Source organism: Hippopotamus amphibius, chromosome 6 (genome assembly GCF_030028045.1).
Source record: "Hippopotamus amphibius kiboko isolate mHipAmp2 chromosome 6, mHipAmp2.hap2, whole genome shotgun sequence".
Lineage (NCBI taxonomy): Eukaryota > Metazoa > Chordata > Mammalia > Artiodactyla > Hippopotamidae > Hippopotamus > Hippopotamus amphibius.
The window spans coordinates 118,712,518-118,738,494 of NC_080191.1; the positions used below are offsets into that span (position 1 = coordinate 118,712,518).

The 25,977-nt window shown below is 41.2% G+C and overlaps 1 protein-coding gene across 6 annotated transcripts in view; it reads left to right on the forward strand.

Moving 5' to 3' along the window:
* ESYT3 (extended synaptotagmin 3) overlaps positions 1-25,977 on the forward strand; it is a 92,808-nt gene that overhangs the window by 32,672 nt on the left and 34,159 nt on the right. For 4 of the 6 annotated variants that reach the window (XR_009054354.1, XM_057739556.1, XM_057739559.1 and 1 more), the window contains 12 exons: positions 285-333; positions 571-660; positions 1,063-1,125; positions 1,229-1,291; positions 1,813-1,881; positions 2,432-2,518; positions 3,090-3,239; positions 4,963-5,459; positions 6,154-6,252; positions 6,779-6,910; positions 14,239-14,344; positions 15,161-15,210. Coding sequence is in view for 5 of the 6 variants with exons in the window: in XM_057739556.1 (XP_057595539.1) it covers positions 285-333; positions 571-660; positions 1,063-1,125; positions 1,229-1,291; positions 1,813-1,881; positions 2,432-2,518; positions 3,090-3,239; positions 4,963-5,459; positions 6,154-6,252; positions 6,779-6,910; positions 14,239-14,344; positions 15,161-15,210 (1,455 nt within the window). In the remaining variant the exon portion in view is untranslated. Of the gene's footprint in view, positions 1-284; positions 334-570; positions 661-1,062; positions 1,126-1,228; positions 1,292-1,812; positions 1,882-2,431; positions 2,519-3,089; positions 3,240-4,962; positions 5,460-6,153; positions 6,253-6,778; positions 6,911-14,238; positions 14,345-15,160; positions 15,211-15,558; positions 17,265-25,977 lie in introns of those variants that run through there. The other 2 variants (XM_057739557.1, XM_057739558.1) reach the window with 2 other exon arrangements.

The following is a 25,977-nucleotide window of genomic DNA, read 5'->3' on the forward strand; positions in this document are numbered from 1 at the left end:
ACTCCAGAGCCCGTATGTCCAGTGGCGTCTGCATGTTCCCCTCTGGGGATCAGAGCCACCTGCCTGCCTGGGCAGCATGCCCAATGGGAGCAGCCCTGATGGTCAGACAGTCCTTTCTTTGCTTGAGCTCAAAGTGGTCTCCCATTCATTCCTGGGATGAATAAAGTCCTCTGTCTTGAGGGTCCCACTCAGATATTTGAAAACAGATGTCCAGGTGGGCCTCCACACCTGCTGCTTGTTGCTGCCTCTGGGCTCTGCTGACTCTCCACTCCTGTGTATTCCAGCCTGCAGATCTGCCTCGGGGATGTCATGACCAACAAAGTGGTGGATGAGGTAGAGTTGGTGCCTGCAACCCCCTCCTTATGGACAGCATGGTTTCTGCCCCCAAGTGGAGTACTTCTGTCCTTCTATAACCACCTCTCCTAGTCCAGAGCCCACCCTGCCTGGGCTGGTTCAGCTCTTCCCTGAAGCCCCTATTAGGGCCCTATTGGGTCCCAGAACTGAGCTGCCAGAAGAGTCAGTAACGTCCCACGGGCCCTCTCCCCAGCTCTCCTCCCCCTCCCCCTGCAGTGGTTTGCCCTGAATGACACAACGAGCGGGCGGCTACACCTGCGGCTGGAGTGGCTTTCACTGATCACAGATCCGGAAGCTGTGACTGAGGTGAGTGTGGGGTGTCGGGCTCCCTGACAGAAAGGTGGAGGGGGGCACTTGTGGCAGGTCACTGGTCACTGTGAGCTGTGTGTGTGGAGCGAGTGAGGGAGCTGAAGCTGCCTGTCTTGCTCATTCAGTCTTCTGGCCAGCCCCACCTTCTGGAGGGCATGTCCCTCAGACTTCATCTCCACATAGGACAGATGGGATCCTAAGGGAAGTCCACTGGTTCTGACTTGAGTCTGTCATGCTGCAGTTGTATTTTCAGCCTCAGCAAAGAGCTAGGTTGTGAGGGAAGGTATGGCCAGTCTGGAGTACAAGGGCTGGCTCTTCAGCCGTGAAGAGGCTTCTCCTAAACCAGTCTGTGTCTCCTGCTGCTGGGGGCACCTGGTGAGGGTCTGTGTCTGCCTGCAGGACCATGGTAGCTTTTCCACTGCCATCCTCGTGGTCTTCTTGGAGAGTGCCTGCAACCTGCCGGTGAGTGGTGCCGTGGCCAGAGTGTCACACACACCCTGCCTTGTGCCCGTCACTTTCAAATGTCCACATGTTGCTCATTCACCCTGTTCTTCTCATGTTGCAGAGAAACCCTTTTGACTACCTAAATGGTGAATATCAAGCCAAAAAGCTCTCCAGATTTGCCAGGGTAAGTGTGTGTGTCACTTATAAGCAAGTCCCAGCTCCTTTCCCCAGAGTAACCACAGCCCCACCTCTGCTGGACAGTGAGTGCTGTGCGCACACAGCCTGGGGGTCATTGAGTCTGCAGTGAGCCAGGCACTGGGCGTGGCAGCTCATCCCCACATCCGTTATGCCTGAGTCCCGTGGTGGCTGTGTGTCCATCTTTATTGCCATTTAGGCCCCGGAAAGCTAAGCGCTTGGGTCACACAGCTAAGGGGGAGCCAGAGCTCAGCTCCACCCTGTCGGTCTCCACAGCTCTAGGGAACAAGAGCCTGTGCTCAGCCAGGCCGCCCATCTTTAACTTGGAAGCTCCCGCTGGGGTCAGCCCTGTTCAGGTGCCGGGGCCCCTGGGAGCACCAGGAGAGCCTTCTCTCAAAGGGAAGTGGTTGGTGGCCTCAGGTCCCACTGATGCTCCTGAGGGTTGAGAGGCAGGGTCTCAAGTTGGCACTGTGGGTGCTACCTCCATTTTGTGGATTTGCCCCCTCACAGAATAAAGTCAGCAGAGACCCTTCTTCCTATGTCAAGCTATCTGTAGGCAAGAAGACACACCTGAGCAAGGTAAGACAGCTTGGCATGCAGCCAAAGACTAAGGAAATGGGGCGCCAACACGTTTTAGGGAGAGAAGCAAAAGAGAAGGGAATTAGCTTACACTGAATGCCTAGTAGGCGCCAGCACACATTACAGGCACTTTATATTACTTTGTCCTCAAAATAACCTCGTAAGTAGTTTTACTGTTCAAGAATCTGGAGGCCAGAGATCAGTGACTCACCTAAGGGCTAAAAAGCAGAAGAACTAGAGTTCAAGCTCAGGCATGGCTCTAAGCCTATGCCCTTTCTGCCACCCCAGCAGCAGAAATCCCCCCGGAAGTGAGGTATTATGCTGGTAGGATTTCAGTCCCTGTGAGACTTCCTGGCAAACTCTCCTTCCCTTTGAGTCTGGCTGCCATGCCCTAGAGCCTCCCATGAGCTGTAGTGTGCTTGAGTCTATCCCTGGGCGGACACAGAGAAGCTCCCAATGGCACTGGGTGGCCAGAGCGAGAGCAGAGGGTGCTGGTATCCTGCTTTGCCCACCTTGACCCTTAAGTGATCTCTCCCTCTCCTGTCCCCAGACGTGTCCCCGCAGCAAGGACCCTGTGTGGAGCCAGGTGTTCTCCTTCTTTGTGCACAGCGTAGCCACTGAACAGCTGCATCTGAAGGTTTGCTTGAAGTTGGGCTCTTGGAACAGAGCTAAGAGGCATCTAAGCCAGGAGGGATGGGGGGCTTGAGCAGGTTCCCCTGGCAGTAAAGTCAGGAGAGGGTACTGAGGGTCCATATCTTCGTGGGCCTGGTAGCCAAGGTCACTGGGTAGGAGGCCGTGGAAGGACAAACCTTCAAGTCCCTTGGTGCTGCCTTCCAGAGTGTCTCCAGTTGTTACATAGCAACTAGTGTGGCCTGGGTTGGAATCTACTCAGGACATTAATGATAATGTACTTCTTTAAAAAAAGATCTATGGAAGAGAGAGATCTTCCTTACACCTGAGCAAATAGAGGCTCAAACAATGACTTATCCAAGATCTCATGGTCACCAAGTAGTAGAACCCGGATCTTTGGGGGCACTCAGCCCTGTCTGGAAGTCCCAATTTCCAGTTTTCAGAACAGGACCAGAGGCCAATAGAAGCACAGAACATACTTACTGAAGTGAACTCAGTCTTGGCTGGAGCCCAGAGAGTAGTACTGGTGAGGGTGGGACTTGGTTGTCCTCTTGTTTTGTGACTGGCCCACTGCCCAGGTGCTTGATGATGACCAAGAGTGTGCTCTAGGAGTGCTGGAGTTCCCCCTGTGCCAGATTCTCCCCTATGCAGACCTGACCCTCGAGCAGCGCTTCCAACTGGACCACTCAGGCCTGGACAGCCTTATCTCCATGAGGCTGGTGCTTCGGGTAAATCTCTCCCCTTTTTCCCCAGGTAGGCAGGGGGTGGTCTGCACCAGCAGTAAGTATCTGCACTGTGTTGGGAAGAAGCTAGGAGATGGATTCATGTTTTCTGTCAATTTCAGAATATTGTCAGCCATTTTCTCTTCAAATATTGCCTCTCCCAATCTTTTAATACCTCCTTCTACAATTCTTTCTATTATGTTGGATCATCTCATCATCTCCATGGCTTAACCTGATCTCACCTTCATATTTTCCATTTCTTTATCTCTTGGTGCTACATTCTAATTTCCTCAGACCTGTCTTCCAGATCATTCTTTCTTTGGCTATGCCTAATCTGTTTAACCTGTTCACAGTTTTTGTTTCAAAGGCTATTTTCCATTTTTCACTTTATCTTTTCCAAATCTACATCTCTTCTTTGCTATACTTTATTATCTTCTCATGATGCTATTCCATCTTTAATCATTTGAAAATATTTAAAATGTATGTCTGTTAATTCTATTATCTGAAAATCTTGGGAGTTAAATTTTGATGTCTGTTGATGCTTTTTCAATGGTGACTCATTTCTACATTTGGTAACTTGGGTTGCAGACATATGTTCAGTGTTACCTTTGTGACTTGTACTGAACTCCCAAGGAAGTTCTGCTTTGGCTACAACCAAGCACCTCAGGAACATTACAAACCTGAGTCCATGTTTCTGTTAATTTCAAACTTTGGGTTTCAAAACCCCACGTGTAGTATGATTATGAACTCAAAATTCATAACAGACAGGACTATCCATATTCTCAGGAAAGGTTTTATTTCCCCCCAACCAGAATACAGGCTAAAATACATATGTTTCTCGTCATCAGTCTTTGCTGATGGGTGAAATGTTTATTTATCCTACTTTTTCACTAAAGATATCCCACCTTCACCCGTCCTATACTGACCCAAGTCCTCTTCTTCAAATGCCTTGGATTCCAAGGTTGATAAATGACCCGGGAAAGTTAACCTTTATTTTTCAGTTTCCTCTCTCTTCTTTTTTTTTTAATCTTGGGATTTTCCTTACTTTCTTATGAGTTTGGCTATGCCTTTAAATGTATTTGTTTCATTTTATTAAGCATTCCTAGCAAGAGGTTTTTCAGAATATTTGATCACCATATTGCTGGAAATGGAAGTTCCTAAGAAGAGTCTTAATGACTGATGGGAAAAGGGAAAGAAGAAACACAATGGCTAAGGTTGGAAACTTTGGTCCTAGGAGCACAGGGGTGTGCCTGGATAGGAAACACATTTTAGGGGAAGCAATGGCAAATAAGGTGACAGCTAGAAATGATCATTTCCAGAAGGCAGCTGGTGATCTATATGAAGGTTAAGGTGAGGGCAAGACTGGAGATGTAGATCTGGGAGTCCTCTGCACTGAGGGGGAAGTGCATGCTTCCCAGGTCTCCAGCAGCCAGTACTAGTATATAGAGAAAAGGGGATCGTACTGAGACTTCATGAAGACTAATGAGGCAGGAGGAAGGGAAAAGACAGAAGGTTTGGTCAGAGGGAGCCAGAGGCAGAGAGATTAAGGAAGATAAGGTCTGGGGGTAAAAATACATTGGATTGGGCAGTCAGGAAGGAACTGAGTTTTGAGAAAACTGTTCTTTCCAGAAAAGAGAAGGAACCATTTCCCAGAGGTAAGATGAGAGCAGAGGGGGAGAAAGCGAAAGTGGTGTGCCCAGCCCATAGCAACCCTACCATCTGCTTACAGCTCCTGCACTTGGAAGAACGAGAGCCGGGAAGCCCATATACAGGACCTGAAGCCCTAAAGAAAGGCCCTCTGCTCATTAAGAAGGTCACCACCAACCAGGGCCCCAGAGCCCCACCCCAGGGAGAGGGCCCTACAGATCTGCCATGCCCTCCAGACCCTGCTTCTGATATCAAGCAAGCCTCCAAAAGCACCACAGCCACTACCAGTGCCACCACTGCTGCCACCAAGCCCACGCTTCAAGAGATGGGCCCAGAGCCCAAAGGCAAGGGCAGTGCCAGAGGGTTCTGTGCACCCATGGGGGAGAAGAAGAGTTTGTCCACCATCTTCCTGGCTGTCCCAGGCCCCCACTCTCCAGGGCCCATCAAGTCACCCAGACCCATGAAATGCCCTGCATCCCCATTCGCATGGCCACCCAAGAGGCTGGCTCCCAGCATGTCCTCGCTCAACTCCCTGGCCTCTTCCTGCTTTGACCTGACAGATGTCAGCCTCAACATTGAGTATGCACCTCTCTGCTTAATCTTTTCTAAAATGGCCTGCATGAAAAGTACCCTCCCAGATGGAAAAGTAGATACGAACTTACTTTTCTGTGCAAGTTCTGGTTTTTCACAAAATGGCTTCATGAGGAGGCAGCATGGTAGAATAGAAAGAACACAGGCTGGGGGGAGAGAAGCACATGTGCACGTGCCAAAAAGTCTGATGTGGCTCCAGCTACACACAACTATAAAATAGATGTTGGACTTTGGTTGTTAAGGTTCCTTAGAGCAGAAACATATCCTGAATTCTAGAGTTATTTATACTGGAATGATGTGGAAAGCTTAGAATGTGGAATTATATAATCAATGGCTGCCATTTATTATGTGTTGACGCTGGGCTTAACGTGGTATTTATTTTGATCTTCACAATAACCCTACAAGATAGAATTTACTACCAAAAAGCTTGAATAACTTGTCCAAGGGTCCGCAAGAAACCACAGTATAAAGGCAGATGCTGCTCCAGGGTTCTTCCTACTGTGCCACACTCTCCCTACTGTGAAGCAGGATAATTTTACATGAATGCTAGATAACGGACTTCCAACTAAAAGAAATCTTACTGAGAATTATTTTATTCACTGACATGCTTTTTGGGGGTGGGTGGCGGGGGAGAGGCCAGCACTTGTAATGGCAAAAGAAATGACAAGCCCTTTCTTTACAGAGACGGGGATCTCAGGCATCAGAGGCTGGGTGAGATTCAGCTCACAGTGCGCTATGTGTGTCTGCGCCGCTGTCTCAGCGTGCTAATCAATGGCTGCAGGTAAAGGGATGCCAGGGACAGGAAAGGTCCTTTAGGAGCATCAGGTGACCAAATATCAGAGTGGGGGCACTTGGAGCAGCAATGGTAGGCAGCCCCAAGGTAGACAAGGTAGACATTTGGAAGGAATGAGGTTTGAAGGCCTGCATGCTGTGCATGCTGTAGCAAGATCCTCAGTGGAGCTGATGGGCTCCAGAGCCAAGGGCTTTGCTCAGACACAACCACTGCAAAACTGTCTGGGGTGGTTTGGAGCCAGGACATTTTCTCAAGTGAGACTCTTCAACTTCCTTTAGATGGAATGGTACTTGACTCTACTCCAAACTTAACAAAACACATATTTTCAAAACCACACATCTGATGTCTTGTCCTCCGAATTCTAAACTTTTGCCTTTTTGGTCTAGATTACAGGGCATTTTTATCCTCAGGGCCATCTAAAACTGTATGGCTAGTACAGCTCTTTCCAAATGAGTATTTTCAGTATTTCAAAACCAGGGGCCTTTTTTCTTTAATGTCTTTGAAACCAAATCAGAAACCTGACGCCCTGTACCAGCAGTGGAGCTGATCCCTACGTTCGTGTCTACTTGTTGCCAGAAAGGAGGTGGGCAAGTCGTAAGAAGACCTCAGTGAAGCGGAAGACCCTGGAGCCCCATTTTGATGAGACGTAAGTGGCCCAGGTGGCTTGTCTAGAGTGCCTCAGGCACTCAAATATTTGCTGAGCACCACCCGTGTGCCTGGCAGCTGCCAGATGCTGAGAACAGAACAACACAGTCTATGCTTTAATGAAGCTTCTATACTTTAGTGGGAGAAAAGGACTGCCAGGGAAGTTTAGCAGAACAGGTACCCACTATCCTTGCCCATAGGGGCTAAAGTGTTCCTGATTATGAAATGTTCTATACATTCTCTTTAAAAGAAGCCTCTTTGGCAGTAAAAGGATTTGAATCTGGTCAAATATGTTTTCTTTTAATCAAAAATAAACATACCTTGAAGCTAAGGACCTAAAATTTCCTCCAAAGCTCCAAACTCCTTGGCCTGTATTCCCTCCTGCAACAAAGCACAGGTGGCACAGATACCCTCCCCTACTACGTCCACCCATAGCCCTGGGGACAAAACTAGCAGACAGAGTCTAATCACATTTCTTGCTTTAGATGGCTCTGTGGTGGCAAGTCTTATCCTTTATATTCTTATTCTTGATTTCAAGTTTATCACAAGGTACATAAGTCAGAATCTCATCATTGCTTCTTTTTGCTGTGTGATCCTAAGAAAAAACATTGCTAGCCAGCCTAGGAAGGTATACCTAATAATGTTGGCTTCCTCTTATCTTGACCAGTAGCTACTCATTTTAAAAAGAGCGGTACTGAGTCCTTTTGGGCTGTGACTAAGGACTAGCGTGTTCCTGCAGGAGCTGCGTTTTTAGCTCCTCACTATCAAGAAAGCATATAGGGGAGAGAGAATTTACTCATTCAGTATTTTATTGAAAACTTTATACCAGGCACCATCCTATATTCCACAGCCACAAAGGTGAAAGATGTTGCCTTCAAAGAGAGCTCTGACACAATTATAAAAGGATGTCAGAATTGCTATGTGGGAACACAGGAGGTTGACTTTGGTGACAAACCTAATCTGTTAGTAACAGCAAGATATGAGTGTATTATCTATGAGGCAGACTTGGCAACCTCCATCTTAAATGTAAACCTAGAAGTAAGGTGTCCAGAGGTCTCTGGTTGAGTACATAACTCACATCATCTACATTATAATTAAAATGCACTCAAACTTATCAACTTAGAAGACTGTTACAAGTTGTCATATGTAAGCCTAATGGTAACCACAAAACAAAAACCTATAGTAGGTACACAAATGATAAAAGAGAAAGGAATCTAAGCACACCACTAGAGAAAGTCATCAAACCACAAAGGAAGAGAGCAAGAGAAGAAAAAAGTAACAGAGAGGAATTACAAAACAGCTGGGGAAAAAGTAAGGGAATAGCAGTAAGTACATACCTATTAATAATTACTTTATTCTCCAATCAAAAGAGAGTGGCTAAGTGGATTAAACAAAAACAAGACACGTCTATATGCTGCCTACAAGAGACTCACTTCTGATCTAAAATGCACAGACTGAAAGTAAAGGGATGGAAAAAGATAATCCATACAACTAAAAACCAGAGGAAAGCCAGGGTTTTGCTATACTTACATTAAACAAAACAGACTTTAAAACAAAGACTGTAATAAAAGACAAAGAAGGGCATTACATAATGATAAAGAGGTCAGCACAATAAGAGGATATAGCATTTGTACATATTTACGCACCCAACATAAGAGCACCTAAATACATAAAGCAAATATTCACAGACCTAAGGGAGACACTGACAGCAATACAATAATAATAGTAGGGTACTTTAATATGCTACTGACATCAAAGGATAGATCATCCAGATAAATTCATCCAGACAGAGACATGAGCTGTATATGATATATTAGACCAGATGAACTTAACAGATATACATAGAACAGTCCATCCAAAAGCAGAAGAATACACATTCTTTTCAAGTACACATAGAACATTCACTAGGATAGATCACATACTAGGCTGCCACAAACAAGTCTTAATAAGTTTAAGAAGATTGAAATCATATCAAGAAATCAAAAGAAATAGAAAATACCTTCAGACAAAGAAAATAGAAATGTAACAAAATTTATGGGATGCAGCAAAAGCAGTTCTAAGAGGGAATTTCATAGCAATAAATGCATACATCATAAGAAAAATCTCAAACAACCTAACTTTACACCTCAAGGAACAAGAAGAAGAAGAATAAAGTCCAATGTTAGCAGAAGGAAGGAAATAAAGTTCACTGTGGAAATAGAGACTTAAAAAGATAATAGGAAAAAAAAAATCAATGAAACTTAGAGCTGGTTCTTTGAAAAGATAAAATTGATAAACCTTTAGCTAGAATCACTAAGAAAAGACATGAAAGAGAAAAGAGGAGCTACAAAATCAATACCACAGAAATAGGGTAAGAGACTACTATGAATAATTATACACCAACAAATTACATAACCTAGAAGAAAAGGATAAATTCCTAGAAAGATACAACCTACCAAGACTGAATAATGAAGAAACAGAAAATCTGAACAGACTGATTACTAGTAAGAAGTTTAAACCAGGAATCAAAAATCTCTCAACAGACAGGTCCAGGACCACACAGCTTCACTAGTGAATTCTACCAAATATTCAAAGAATCAATACCAATCCTCCTGAAACTCTTCCAAAATATAGAAAAGGAACACTTGCAAACTCATTTTACAAGACCAGCACTACCATAAGACAAGGATGCCTACTCTCCCAACATAGTACTGGAAGTCCTAGCCACAGCTAGGAGAAAGAAGTAAAACTGTCATTGTTTGAAGATGACATGCTGCTTTATAAAGAAAATCCTAAAGCTGCCACCAAAAACCTATTAGAAGTAATAAATGAATTCAGTAAAATTGCAGGATACAAAATTAATATACAGAAATCTGTTGCATTTCTATACACGAACAATAAACTATCAGAAATTTTAAAAACCCATTTACAATTGCATCAAAAAGAATAAAATACCTAGGAGTAAAGCTAACTAAGGAGGTAAGAGACCTGTACTCCAAAAACTATAAGACACTGATGAAAGAAATCAAAGAAAGCAAGTGGAAGGATACATCGTGTTCATGAATTGGAAGAATAATGTTAAAATGTCCATACTACACAAAGCAATCTACAGATTCGATGCAAGCAAAATTCCAATGGCATTTTTCACAGAAATAGAACAAACAATCCTAAAACTTACATGGCACCACCAAAGAGCCAAAGCAATCTTGAGAAAGAAGAACAAAGCTGGAGGCATCATGCTCCCTGATGCCTGGAGGCATCAAACTATATTACAAAGTTGTAATAATCAAAACTGTATGCCAGTATGGTACTGGCATAAAAAGAGGGAGATCAATGGGACAGAATAGACAGCCCAGAAATAAACCCACACATGTATGGCCGACTAACTTATGACAAAGGAGCCAAGAATGTATAATGGGGGAAAGCAAAGAATCTTCAGTAAGTGGTGTTGGGAAAACGGGACAGCCACATGCAAAAGAATAAAATTCAACCACTGTCTTACACTATACACAAAAATTAACTAAAAATGAACCAAAGACTTGAATGTAAGAGCTGAAACTATGAAAGTCTTAGGAGAAAACATAGGTGAGTTAAGCTCATTGATGTTAGTCTTGGCACTGATTTTTTTGGAATTGACACCAAAACCAAAGGCAACCACAGCAAAAATAAAGTGAGACTACGTGAGACTACATTAAAATAAAAGGTTTCTGCACAGCAAAGGAAACTATCAACAAAATGAAAAAGACAACCTACAAATGGGAGAAAATACTTGAAGATCATATATCTGGTAAGCAGTTACTATCCAAAATCTATAAAGAACTCATAGAACTCAATAGCAAAAAAATCAAACAATCCGATTAAAAACTGGGCAGAGGCTCTGAATAGACACTTTTCCAAAGAAGACATACAGATGGTCAGTAACTACATGAAAAGATGCTCAACATCATTAATCATCAGGGAAATGCAAATCAAAACCACAATGAAATATCACCTCACACCTGTCAGAATGGCTATTACCAAAAAGAAAAAAATAAGTATTGGTGAGGATGTGGAGAAAAGGGAACCCTTGGGCACTATTGGTGGGAATGTAAATTGGGGCAGCCACTATGGAAAAAAGGTTCCTCAAAAAATTAAAACTAGAACTACCATACAATCCAGCAATTCCACTTCTGGGTATTTATCAAAATAAAACAACACATTCAAAATGATACACACACCCCCATGTTCACTGTGATATTATTTACAAGAGCCAAGACAAGGATGTCTACTAATGGATGAATGGATTTAAAAAAATATACACACACACACACACACACACATATACAAATCACCTAAATGTCCACTGATGGATGAATGGATTTTTTAAAATGTGGTATATATATATAACATATACATATGTACGTACCACAAAATTTTGGTATATACATATTTTGTTGTGAATTTACCATCAGAACAAAAAATAAAACACCTAGGAATAAACCTACCTAAAGAGGCAAAAGACTTGTACTCAGAAAACTGTAAAACACTAATGAAAGAAATCAAAGATGACATAAACAGATGGAGAAATATACCATGTTCTTGGATTGGAAGAATCAATACTGTGAAAATGACTATACTACCCAAAGCAATCTACAGATTCAATGCAATCCCCATTAAATTACCAATGGCATTCTTCACAAAATTAGAACAAAAAAATTTTACAATTTGTATGGAAACACAAAAGAGCCCGAATAGCCAAAGCAGTCTTGAGAAAGAAAAACAGAGCTGGAGAAATCAGGCTCCCTGACTTGAAACTATATTATAAAGCTACACTAATCAAGACAGTATGGTACTGGCACAAAAACAGAAATATAGACAAATGGTGTAGGATAGAAAGTCCAGAGATAAACCAATGCATGTATAGTCACCTAATTTATGACAGAGGAGGCAAGAACATACAATGAAGAAAAGACAGCCTGTTCAATAAGTGGTGCTGAGAAAACTGGAAAGCTACATGTAAAAGAATGAAATTAGAATACTTCCTAACACCATACACAAAAATAAACTCAAAATGGATTAAAGACCTAAATGTAAGGCCAGACACTATAAAACTCTTAGAAGAAAACAAAGGAAGAACACTCTGTGACATAAACCACAGCAGGATCCTTTTTGACCCACCTCCCAGAGTAATGGAAATAAAAACAAAAATAAACCAATGGGACCCAGTGAAATTTAAAAGCTTTTGAACAGCAAAGGAAACCATAAACAAGATGAAAAGACAACCCACACAATGGGAGAAAATATTTGCAAACAAAGCAACTGACAAAGGATTAATCTCCAAAATATACAAGCACCTCACGCAGCTCAATATCAAAAAAACAAACAACCCAATCCAGAAATGGGCGGAAGACCTAAACAGACAATTCTCCAAAGAAGACATACAGATGGCCAACAAACACATGAAAAGATGCTCAACATCACTAATCACTAGAGAAATGCAAATCAAAACCACAAGGAGGTATCACCTTACACCAGTCAGAATGGCCATCATCAAAAAATGTACAAACAATAAATGCTGCAGAGGGTGTGGAATGATGTTGGTGGGAATGTAAGTTGATACAGCCACTAGGGAGAACAATACGGAGGTTCCTTAAAAAACCAAAAATTAGAACTACCATATGACCCAGAAATCCCACTACTGAGCATATACCTTGAGAAAACCATAATTCGGAAAGATACATGTACCACAATGTTCACTGCAGCATTATTAACAATAGCCAGGTCATGGAAGCAACCTAAATGTCCATTGACAGATGAATGGATAAAGAAGATGCGGCACATATACAATGCAATATTACTCAGCCATAAAAAGGAATGAAATTGAGTTATTTGTAGTGAGGTGGATGGACCTAGAGGCTGTCATACAGGGTGAAGTTAGTTGGAAAGAGAAAAACAAATACCATATGCTAATGCATATATATGGAATCTAGAAAAATGGTACTGATGAACCTAGTGGCAGGGCAGGAATAGAGACGCAGAGGTAGAGAACGGACTTGAGGATACAGGTGGGGGAGGGGTAGCTCCGATGAAGTGAGAGAGTAGCACTGACATATATACACTACCAAATGTAAAATACAAGGCTAGTGGGAAACTGCTGCATAACACAGGGAGATCAGCTCTTGATGCTTTGTGACAACCTAGAGGGATGGGATAGGGATGGTGGGAGGGAGGCACAAGAGGGAAGGGATATGGGGGTATATGTATACATATAGCTGATTCACTTTGTTGTACAGCAGAAACTAACACGACATTGTAAAGCAATGAAGATGTAAAATAAAAAAAAAATAAAAATACCAAAACCAACCTAACAAAAAAACCCAAGCTCATGGATATGGAGAACAGATTGGTGGCTGCCAGAGGTAGAGTTTTGGAGGTGTGTGTGAAATAGATGACAGGGGTCAAAAGGTACAAATTTCCAGTTATAAAATGAGTAATCCATGGGGATATAATGTACAGCATGGTGACTATAGTTAATAATACTGTATTACATATTTGAAAATAGCTAGGAGAAAGTTCTCATCACAAGAAAAAAATTTTTTTGTAATTACATGTGATTGATGTTAATTAGACTGATCATTTTACAACATATGGAAGTCACATCATTATTGTACACATGAAACTAACAATACTATGTCACATATCTCAATTTTAAAAATTAAAAGATATTATGGGATTATGTTAAATCATGTGTGTCAAACTTCTGAAAAGTGTAAAGCACTATAGAATTTAAAGAATGTTTCATTCAATTAAAAAAATTTAAAGATTTTTTTTTTAAAAACAGAAGGAGTCCAAAGGCCTCTTGTGAGTACATGACAAAGCTTGTATACTAATATTCCCCTGCCTTACCCCACAGGCATAAGAGGGAAAGGGCCACTGTTTTCCATGCAATTCCTGCAAACCTAATTATTCAGCATCCTAGCCCTTAGCTGGTCAGAAAAACACAACTTAGAATGGGGTTGAGGTGGTCCTACAAGCAGGCACTGTTCAGAGAGAGGGGCAGCTGAAAGAGTGACAACCAGAGTAGAGTCAGAAAGAAAGAAGCAAACCCCAAAGCACAACAGTCTAAGGAACTTCTCAGAGAGGCAAACAGCCTCATGACACTTCCAGGGTTTGTGAATAACATAGGACAGCAATTACCTATAGTAATGATGCATTTGAGTATCTGCTGTAAGCCAATACTGTTCTAGATGCTCTTCTCAATAGTCTACATATTCTGTCTTAAAGGTAGGAAAATGGATGAAACACTTGAGATTTTCAATGAAAATGATTAAAATATATAAATCTCATTTCCTGACTTTTTTCTCCTTAAAGATTTGAATTTTTTGTTCCCATGGATGAAGTAAAGAAGAGGTCACTAGACGTCGCAGTGAAAAACAGTAGGCCACTTGGCTCACACAGAAGGAAGGAGCTAGGAAAAGTAAGTACAAAAGGGACTCTTGGTACTTTTTCCCTCCTGGTGGCTAACAGGAGTTCACTGGTGGAACACCCCCTGCAGAAATTCTGATGGGATCATCTGGCCATTACCAGAAATGACTTCAAGGAAGGCATAGCCTCATTGGGAGACTTTTCGTTCTGTGCCTTTTTAAGAAATATTCTTGAAACAAAAGTATATAATAAACCCTATTTTAACAAACTCAAGAATATTCAAGTTCATCACTACACAAGTATTTGAACCTCTACTATGGTATGAAGTATTGTTTTGATAAATACAGCACTGTGTGAAGCTTGGAGCTCATTATGTCAAGATTTTTGTGGTGAATGGGATTTTACTTAAAGTTAGAAGTAAAGGAAATATAATCCTCAGGATGATGCCAAGGAGAGACCAAAAAGGATGATATTTGTACACTCTGTAGTTGTATTTTAATAAACACTTTCTTACACTCATTTTTAAAAGCCCACTTCTGTGAAGTAGGTGATATCCCCATTTTTACTACTGAGGAAACTATGGTGTCTTGCTTAAAATTCTCTGTCAGTTAATGAGTAAAAGCAAGCTGTTCTAAAAAATTCATAAATAAATTCCAGAGGTACAGCTGCAAACAGCAATTTACCTCTTCCCCGGACACTGAGGTCAGCGTCAGTACTGTCCTTCTGGAGAGGTTCCATCTTGAAAGTCAAAGGAAAGAGCCCCTGATCAAAACTCAAGGAGGCCCTTTTTATGGTCAATTTCATCTATCCTGATGTTTCCATTTAATGCAGTTTTGGGGAAGGGAACTGATTATTTGCGTTTGTTTAGGTACTGATTGACTTATCAAAAGAAGATCTGATTAAGGGCTTCTCACAGTGGTAAGTGAGCCCTTTCATTTTATCACATTAAATTTGCTACTCAAGATATTGTCTCAGACAGTTGCCCATATTCTCTCTCCAAAGTTTTTCCCTTTTCAGTACGTTTCAGCTCCTTTGTTTATCAAGGAGGGAGACATTATCACCTTTACTTAAGGCTTTACTGCTTACAGACTTTCCTTACCTAAAGGACCTCTGTAAACTCTAGTCTTAACCCTGGCTGGCCAACTTACAGAGGTGAGTTCTGCTGGTCCCACAGAGGCCCAGGTAGGACAGACTAGGCCATTCGTCCTGATGTTGCCATAGCACACTCTCAATACTGACACAAGTCCAAACCCAACTGTCTTACAGGTATGAGCTGACTCCAGATGGACAGCCCAGAAGTTGATGATGCACAACAACATATTTTTTAAATCTGTACATATGTACATTTTGTAATTTAAATCACAACAGCCATTTGAAAAAAATTCATATATATACACATATATATGCATATATATATATATAATATATATATATACACACACATTCTTGTGTGCAGTATAACTGCATGACTGGTTGGTATTAAGAAGAGGTAAACACATGTAAAAGCAAGAACTACTCTTTCTTGGTTGGATTTAATTGTTTAAATCCAAAAAGAAGTGGGGTATTTGTGCCTAACAAATTATCAGAAGCTCAGTGGTGAATTTTCACTGACTTGGGACTTGCATGAACGTGTGCACCACAAGTGTCCTGTCTCAGACACAGGGTGAGGGAGTCTGTGGAGCAGCTATCAGTATTCCTGTGCAGTGACTGACCAAGGGAGGAGGCTGCTTTTATGGCACTAAAAGGTGACCCGCTGAAAAGTGCCAAGAGCTAACTCTACCTAAGCCCTGCTGGCTGTCACCTCTTATATTTCTCTGCCCGGAGGTTCATTCCTGTATCTGATTTGAAACTAAAATGTACTTTCCTGATGACAACAATGTTAGTGATATACCAAGAATACCTTGAATTAAGTTCCCAGGCCATCCCACATCCAGTGTGGGATGGCCTGGGAACAAACTCTGGCATGTGGCATTATTTCCATAGGAAACTGCAAGCCGAGTTTCAAACCCAGGTCTACGTCTGCACCCCTACAGCACAGTGCTGAAGAGTGCTGTCGAGTGTCAGTGCCAGAGAGAAAAGGGAGCTTACTGTATCTCTTTCAGATAGGTTTGGGAATTCTGCTCCACTTTTCTAAGAGATGGCTAGTTCACCTAGACAACATGTTAAAAACAAAACATGTAAATTGTATATTTAAACAAGTGCCTCTTTTGCATTTCAGACTTGATAAAACTAAATATTCTTGTCCTCTCTCATGCTCCCAGAGCTCTTGTCGAGTCATCCTCTTTTTACTTATCTACTCAGGCAGCACCCCCTGCCATCAATTTCCTCTCCCCATCACTCTTCACTGCCACTTTTCTGAAGAATGGTAACATCTTAAAGTTTTTGTCATGTTACTCTCACTTATAAATTATCTATTTCCTGTTTACTACAAAATTCAAGCCCACTCCTTGTGTTTCAGACCTAACATAATCAGGTCTCCAGTTTTCTGCTACCTTATTCATGTGCAGATGCTCTGTTCCAGAACAGTCCAAATATACCCTGCCTACTAATCCTACTCACTTCCTAGAGGCCTATGTCAAACGCACCTCCTCCATTAAGCCAGCCCACACTGAAAGGGCCTCCCCCCTCACCGAGGGCATGTACTGTCAACACTTTACATTTTTCATTTTAACAATTCTCTGCCTTGTAACATTTAACTTTAAAAAATGTTTATTAAATATCTACTAAGGTCATATGCTAAGCAACCACCTGTACTGTGTTTGGTATTTAATGTTTCTGTTTACTCTCCAACTGACCTAGAAGCTACTTGAATTGATTTTCACCCCCATCATCCAAGATTATGCTAAGTACATGGCAGATGTGTAATAAAATTTGTTTCTGCTCTTTTGAGTGACAAATTCTCGTAATAAAATGGGACAATTGATGTCTGTTCTATCTACCTCACAATGGCATTATAATGTTCACTAAACAGACATGTTCCTTGAAAATGATAAAAGTGCCAGAGGAGTATAAGTGAATGTATCATATATCACATTCTGAATATTAGCAACTCTAAAACAACTACTGAGCAAGATGGCAGACAAAGCAGACAAGTGAAAACCGACCCTTCCTCTTCCAAACACATAGAAAACCTAGTTAAAGCATGAACATGAACACCATTTATTTTAAACATGGTTAATTAAAAAGTAACACAAGTAAAGTTCTAGTGATGGTCCAAATAGAAAATCTAAAGCAGGGTATAGGAGTTGAAGGGTGTTTTGAAGAGAACCAGAATTTTAGCACACCAGACAGAAGGCAAATCTACTATGCAAGGGACGAGGACCCTGAAAAGTTTTGTCATCAGAAAGCGCCTTGGCTGCCAATGGCGACAAGGAGTTGGTTGTCAGCAATGGGTGGAAACAATCAGCTATTCTCTCCTACAGAAACACAGGGTCTGAAACTACACACAATTGACTTGGTGTGGAAACCTCTACACCTCAAAACTAATGTGAAAATTGTTTTAGAACCTGGAACCATGTGAAGCCCTGACAGAGGCAACCACAAACATGGCCCTTAGGGTTGTCATGCCCATCTAGGGCACATATTGGACCACTGCAGCAGATAACTCCCACTAAAGGGAAGCTAACAGGCAAAAATTATAAAACAAAAATAATTTAAAAAATATGAAGTACAAACACTTCCCTGGTGGCACAGTGGTTAAGACTCTGTGCTCTCAATGCAGGGATTGGTCCCTGCTCAGGGAACTAGAGCCCACATGCATGCTGCAACCAAGGGTTCACATGCCACAATTAAGGAGCCCAAGTGCCACAACTATAGGAGCTAGCCTGCCACAACTAAAGGAGCCTGCCTGCCACAAGTAAGGAGCCCTCGAGCTGCAACTAAGGAGCCCGCCTGCTGCAACTGAGACCTGGTGCAACCAAATAAATCAATATTTTTTAAAAATATGAAGCACATGGGAATACCAAACTGAAAAATGGCCACTAGATGTATTTCAGCAAGAAGGAGAATGTAATATTAAGGCAGAAGTACATGTGGGAAACAACAGAGAGCAAGGAAATCCGTAAAAAATGCTGGTAAACCTAAGTAAGTCTTGATTGTTTAAGAAATATAAACAAGTAAGCAAGCAAGAAACCAAAAATGTTTGCAAAAACTGGGTTCAGAAACACAGTGGCACTGAAATGCTAGTACTGACATCTAAGAAGGAACATGAAGCTGGTTCAGAGGAATGTTAAAGTAGTCCTTATCTTAAGAAAATATAGTTTTCTATTTTAAAAATAAATTATAAGTATGTGGCAGTTACTAGTTTATTACCGTTCAGCTCCAAATCAACCCATCTTTGCCCTACTTTGATACTAGAGATACCACAGCCTCCTCTCCTTTGCCAGGGCGCTTAAGATGAGGCTTTCTAATTGCGGGCATTGGAGGGACACTGCAAGGCCAGAGTGGGAAGAAGGGGCTTTTTCTCTCTTCTGCTGAGGTGCTTTTTCCCATGGCAGCTAGCTGATTGTCATGTGGGGCTGTTCTCTGTTACCTAAGCACCCACCACAGTTTATTCTTGGCTCATGCCCTTGGGCTCTGCAACCATAAACACAGCCTTAGTGGGTCAGCACCATCCAGCGCCCTCTGGCAAGTTTCTTTGCCACAAGTGGGTTGCCTGTTCCTATGGCAGCCAGACCTCTACTCAAAGGTTTAAATCTCAGCCTGGTGGGAAGGCACTCTTTAAGTTTCTAAGTTCCTTTCTTGTTCACTCTCCTTTATCCCTGGGGGTAGTATCTGCTTTCTGAAGTTGCTACTGCATACCCCTTAGAGTCCTCTTTTGTCCCCTTTTAGTAGTTAACTACCTTTACTAGTTAGCAATTCTTGTTTTAAATTTTTTTCCTGTTAGGCTACCTGTGCAATGTACTTTCTATCTCCTGACCTTGACTAAATATATATTAAAAATTTTAAGATAACCAATAAAATAGAGTAACAAAAGAAAAATCAACAGACCTGAAATATAAAACTTCCAAGTCAGTAATGAAGAAGAAAAAAATTCAGTACCCCCCCAAAACATAAAAAGGAAAAAAGTAGCATAGAAAAATATAAATAGAAAATACAAAAGATAGGCAAAAGACTTCTAAATATACTTGTAATCACAATAAACCTACTATTAAAACCTACAGTGTCAAACTCCATGTAAATAAGTACAGCTATATACTATTTACAAGAGGTTCACTTCAAACACACAGATGTGTTGAAAATAAAAGGATGAAAAAAGATATACCCAAGGGTAATTTAGATTTCTGTTTATAGTAATGGTAGCAAACATTGTATTTAATGGTAGAACATTAAAAGATTTCCTTTTGAAATGTGGAACAAGAAAGGGCTCCTTCCTGTCACCACTTCTACTCAGCCCTGTACTGTGGCATATGTAGCTGGGCAAGAAAAAACAGGTGTATCTCACCAAAACTGTTGTTATATGCAGATGATATGATCATGAACATAAAAATCCAAAATAATTTAAAGATGTACTGCTAGAGTTAATCAGAGAGTTTCTAGCAAGGTTGCTAAATAGAAGGTAAGTATTTAAAAATCAATTGTGTGGGACTTCCCTGGTGGCGCAGTGTTTAAGAATCCACCTGCCAATGCAGGGGACACGGGTTTGAGCCCTTGTCCGGGAAGATCCCACATGCCACAGAGCAACTAAGCCTGTGCACCACAACTATTGAGCCTTTGCTATGGAGCCCATGAGCCACAACTACGGAGCCCCCATGCTGCAACTACTGAAGCCCACGAGCCTAGAGCCCGTGCTCCGCAACAAGAGAAGCCACGGCAAGTGAGAAACCCATGCACCCCACTAAGAGTAGCCCCTGCTCACCACAACTAGAGAAAGCCCACACACGGCAACAAAGACCCAATGCAGCCAAAAAATTAAAAAATTTTTTAAAAATCTATTAGATCTCTGTTCCTGAAATAGTTGGAAAATGAAATTTTAAAAAGATAGTTTATAAATATATAAAAGATCAAATACTATGACTACATCCAACAATAATCCCTATAGGAAAATTATGAATCTTTATTAAGAAATGTTAATCTAACCAAATGGAGAGCTATGCTATATTTGGAGTTTGAAAACCCAACGTTATAGATGCTGATTTTCCCCACCAATCCTATGTTTAATGAAAGTTCAATAAAAATCTCAATGTGTTGTATGTGTGTGTAACTTGATAATCAGATTCAATATACATGAAAATACAAAGGGTGGGAAGCCTTCAACTGGATACCAAAGTTTATTTTCAAGTTAAAATAATGAAGGCAGTGGGGGACTAATGCAGGGAGAAACAACTGGACCAAAAGAATAGAAAAGAACGTCCAGTATAAGACCCATTTGCAACACATATAACTGTCAAATGGCTCATGTCCAGAATAAATAAATAACTCTCAAATAACAGGAAAAGACAGACTGTCCAATAGAAAAATGAACCAAAGACACATACAAGCACTTCAAAAAATAAATACAAGTGGAAGCACTTCAAAATATAAATACAAATGGCCAATAAACAAAGGGAAAGATGTTTAACATCATTAGTAAGAGCTCTATACACTACAGTGCAAAAATAAAAAATCTGACTTAATAAAATTTGGTGGAGATAAGGAAAAGTGGGAACTCTCAAACCTTAATGGTGGGGCTTCCTAGGTGGCGCAGTGGTTGAGAATCTGCCTGCCAATGAAGGAGACACGGGTTCGATCCCTGCTCCAGGAAGATCCCACATGCCGGGGAGCAGCTAAGCCCATGTGCCACAACTATTGAGCCTGTGCTTTAGAGCCCATGCACCACAACTATTGAGCCCATGTGCTGCAACTACTGAAGCCCATGCGCCTAGAGCCCATGCTCCACAACAAGAGAAGCCACGGCAATGAGGAGCCCACACACCACAACGAAGAGTAGCTCCCACTCACCACAACTAAAAAGAAAGCCCGGGCACAGCAAAAAAGACCCAACACAGCCAATACAATAATAAATAAATAAATAAATTTATTAAAAAAAAAAAACCCTTAATGGTGGGAGTATAAATTGGTATAACCCCTTTGGAAAACTGGCATTTTCTTCTAAAGTTGAGATACACATTATCAAAGTCACACACTATACAACTCCAGAGGCTCCATTCACATCGTTAGATGTATTTTACTCTAGGACCTTCAAATTTTATTTTCTCAGATATTGATTCTAGAAAACTTGCACACAAACCTCTTGAACGAAGATGCATGTACAAGAATGTTCGCAGCAGTAGCTCATAATAGCCAAGAACTAGAAACAACCCAAATGCCAATCCCTAGTAGAATAGACAAATGTATTGTGTAACATTCATAGAGGAATACCAGACACCAATGAAATCAAATGACCTGGACTTACACACAACATGGATGAACAGTACAAATGTAGTATTGAAAAAAAGAATAATTAAAAAGAACATATACAATAAGATTCCATTTTTATAAAGTCCAAAAAGAGGCAAAACTCAACTATCTTGGTTTAGGCATACACACAAAACTGGCAAAACTATTTAAAAAAAAAACAAGCAAGTGACTAACATAAGTCAGGCTAACAGTTACCTCTTGGGGGAAGGCACATATGCTGTGTGGGGGAGGCCTTTTGGAGTGCTGGTGGATATTCTATTTCTTGGTTGTTGCGTGGGTGTTCACTTTATAATCATTCATTATACTTGACATTTATGGTTTTTACCATACTTAGCATGCGTTATATTTTATAACATAACAAAAGATAAGTGAAATAAATGAAAAAGGAGGAAAAGAAATACTAGCAACTATTAATTAAAAGGACAAGACTGCATTCAAGGTAAAAAACACAGGTAGCAACAGAGATAATAATCAAGAAGATATTATTAACTATGAATCTATAAATACTTATAAAATAGGCCCAAGATATAAAAACAAAATTTGACAAGTCCAGAGGTTTTAGTATCTCCCATAAACTAAGTCAGACAAGACAACTGATAGAAATGAAGATTTAAATAACATATTAATAGCTCAATATATACATATATGTGTGTGTATATATATGTATGTATGAAAGATTGGACTTTTAAAAGCACCTGTGGAATATGTGGAAATTCATCACAATAAAGTCACAAAGAAAGTCTCAATGAATTCCAAAGATTCAATACCAAAAAAGACCATGTTCTCTGACTACAATGCAATAAAAATAGAAAAAAATAATAAAAAGGCAACATAAGAAACCCTACAAGTTTTCACACAATACACTTCCACTTTTAACCAGGACAGAGTAGCAGAAAGAAAATTTACACTTCCACCTGTACCAACCAGACCAAAACCAAAAAATATGAAACAATGGTTTTCAAGACAATGAATATCAGGCATATGTCCATACAAAGACCTGAACACAAATGTTCACAGCAGTTTTATTTGTAGTAGTCAAAAACTGGAAATAACCTAAATTTCCATCAAAAGGTGAATGGATAGACAAACTGTGGTGTATTCATACAATGGAATATTACACAGCAATAAAAAGGAACAGACTATTAATAAATGGAACAACATTCACAACTGCAAAATAATTATGCTGAGTGGAAGAAGCCAGATGAAAAGGAGAACATACTGTATGATTCCATTTCTATAAAATCCCATCACGAGAAGATGGCGGCGAAGTAGAAGGATGTGGAATGCATCCCTCTCCACAGATGCATCAGGAATACATCAAAAGACACAATAATTCCCACAGAGAACCAGCTGAACACCAGCAGATGACCTTGGACACCAGAAAGAAATGCAAAGATCCCGACATAACTGGATAGGACAGAGGGAAAGAAAAAAAAAGGACAAAGAGGAGGAGAAGAAAGGAAAGGGACGGGTCCCACACCCTGGGGCAGGAGGGATCTGAAACGGGAGATTGCCCAATCTGGGGAAACATCCCTTATCTGACAGGGAAACCTCTTCTCCAATGGGGAATTTCCCTGGATCAGAAGGGAGGCATTTGGGACTGTTCAAAGGGATGAAGTGGCTGATCTGTAGCAGACAGGAAAGAATGAGAAACACACGGAGGGTGCGCACCACGGCTCAGTGTGTCTGGACTGAGACGTCGGTTCACAGCTGAATGGGGGTCTGGGAGCTGGAATGTGGGAACCGGAGAACTGGTTCACAGTGAGAAACACTGTTGGCAATGGGGAGACGGACTGAGAGGACAGGAGGGAAGAAATCCACAGCAGAGAATGCCTACTGCAGAAAACTAGGCGGCCATGGCAGAAGCTTGATACTGCTGACTCACAAGCAGGGGGGAGGAGCCGCGGATGTAGCCTCTCTCTTGGCACCTGCGATGGACAAAGGAAGGACCCCTCTGGGCCTGGCTAATGTACTCAGGGATAACAAATGCCCCTGGGCGGGGCTGGCCTTGAGTGCCTGCAGCCGAGAGCCAAAAGCCTGCAGAGTGGCCCAGCTCTGGAGGTATTCTGTTTACACCTGAGCCACCAGCGTCCTTCTGCAACAGGCACTGCCACAGCCAACTGAGCCACCATGACCCAAGCAGGGCACCCCAGTGGAGTTGTAGCAGGGGGGAGGAGCCACGGTTGTAGTCACTCTCTCGGCCTGAGCCACCAGTATCCCTCTGCAACAGGAACCGCCCGAGCCGCTGTGACCCACGCTGGGCACCACTGCTCACTTACTACCAGGGGAAGGAGCCAGTATTGTACCCTCTCTCTTCCCACACACCAACACTTACAGACGAACAATAAAGGAAGCTCTGCTGGTCGCAGAGTAATACAAAAAACCCAAGGCAGGTAGAAGGACACTTACAGCTGAGACCCCAAGGAAACAGAAATATTAGTATTAATTCTATTCATCTGGTCCATTCTGGGGTCAGTTCTAGTTTTTTTTTTTTTTTTAATTAATTACAATCTTAGTCCTAAGGGATCTACACGTTTTATAACATTTTTTATTCTATTTTTATTTTTAGCCTTTTTATATATTTCTATTTCTAGCTAAGTTTCTTGTAGTGCTGATTGTTTCTCTCCTACCTTCTTTTCATCTCTATCTTTTATACATTCCTGTTTTTTTTTTTCTTTTCATATTTCCAGTCACACTACACTCTTCTGTTGCTGTGTCTTCTATCCTTTTTTAGTTTATCTTAATATACTTATAATCAATATTATTGTGTGGCTGTGTTTCTTTGCTTTATTCTCCAGATGACACAGTGCTTTGGTTTTTATTATTAAGTTTGGTCTTTTTCTTAGTTCTGATTATAACTGTCTAATTTTGTTTTGGAAATCTTCAGTCTGTCTGATTGTACTCTCACTCTTTATTGTATTTGATCCTAGCTTTCAAAATTTCCCAAGATATGTGTTTGTGTGTGTGTGGTTTTTTATTTTAATTAATTATGATCTTAGTCCTAAGGGATCTACACATATTATAACATATCTTTTTATTCTTTTCTTCTATTTTTATTTTTAGAATTTTTACATATTTCTATTTCTAGCTAAGGTTTTTGTAGTGCTAACTTTTATCTCCTACCTTCTTTCCTTCTCTATTTTTTACACATTTCTATTTTTTTCTCTTTTCTTTTTCTTTTCATATTTCCAGTCACACTACGCTCTTCTGTTGCCCTGTCTTCTATCCTTTTTTAGTTTATTTTATGTTAATATACTTATAAACAATATTATCAGTCCGCTCTGTTTCCTTGCTTTATTTTCCAGATGACACACTGCTTTGGTTTTTATTATTAGGTGTTTTCTTTATCTTAGTTCTAAGTATAACTGTCTGATTTCATTCTGAGAATCTTCAGTCCATCTGGTGGTACTCTTGCTCTTTATTATATTTGATCCTAGCTTTCAAAATCTCCCTGGATTTGTGTTTGTGTGTGTGTGGTGTGTTTTTTTTTTTTTGTTTTTTGGGTTTTTTTGGTTTTGAACTTCTGTTGGTTTTCTCTTTTGATTGTCTGATTGCATACTGGGGTTCTTCTCTCAGGTCTTTCTAGTGCCTTATGTTCTATTGGATTCAGTATTTGTGTGTCTTGTACACGTATGTGTTTTCTTGATTTAGTATTTGTTTGACTCAACACTCTGCCACTAGTCTGGGGCTTGGACAGTCTTCTTTGAACCCCTTTATTGCTGGGACAAGCAACCTCTGAAGTCTGGACTACTCCATCAGAAGTCAAGTAGGAGGCTCTGGGGAGGGAGCACTGAATCCAGGATGTTAGACTACTAGGGAGTCCTCAGACATAGGGAAGATTAATTGCAGAGAACTCTCACAGAGCCCGGTATCAGAGTCTAAGACCTGGCTTCATCCGATTGGCTGCAACTGCCAGTGCTGGATACCTCACACCAAACTACAAACAAGACAGGAACACAAACCCACCCATCAGCACACAGACTACCTAAAGCCATATTAACTTCACAGATACCCTAAAACATACCACCTGACACCACCCTGCTCATCAGAGAGAAAAGACACAGAGCCACACACTGGAAAGCAGGCACCAGAACCCCCCACCAGGAAGCATACTCAAGACACTGGACAAACTCCACCACGGGGGGCAGAGGGCAGAAACAAGAGGCATTACTACCAGGCAGCATAGGGAAAGCAGACAGCACATCCTATAAATTAGACAAAATGAGAAAACAAAGAAACACCATGCAGGCAAAGGAGCAGGGAAAAAACCCACAAGACCAAATAAAT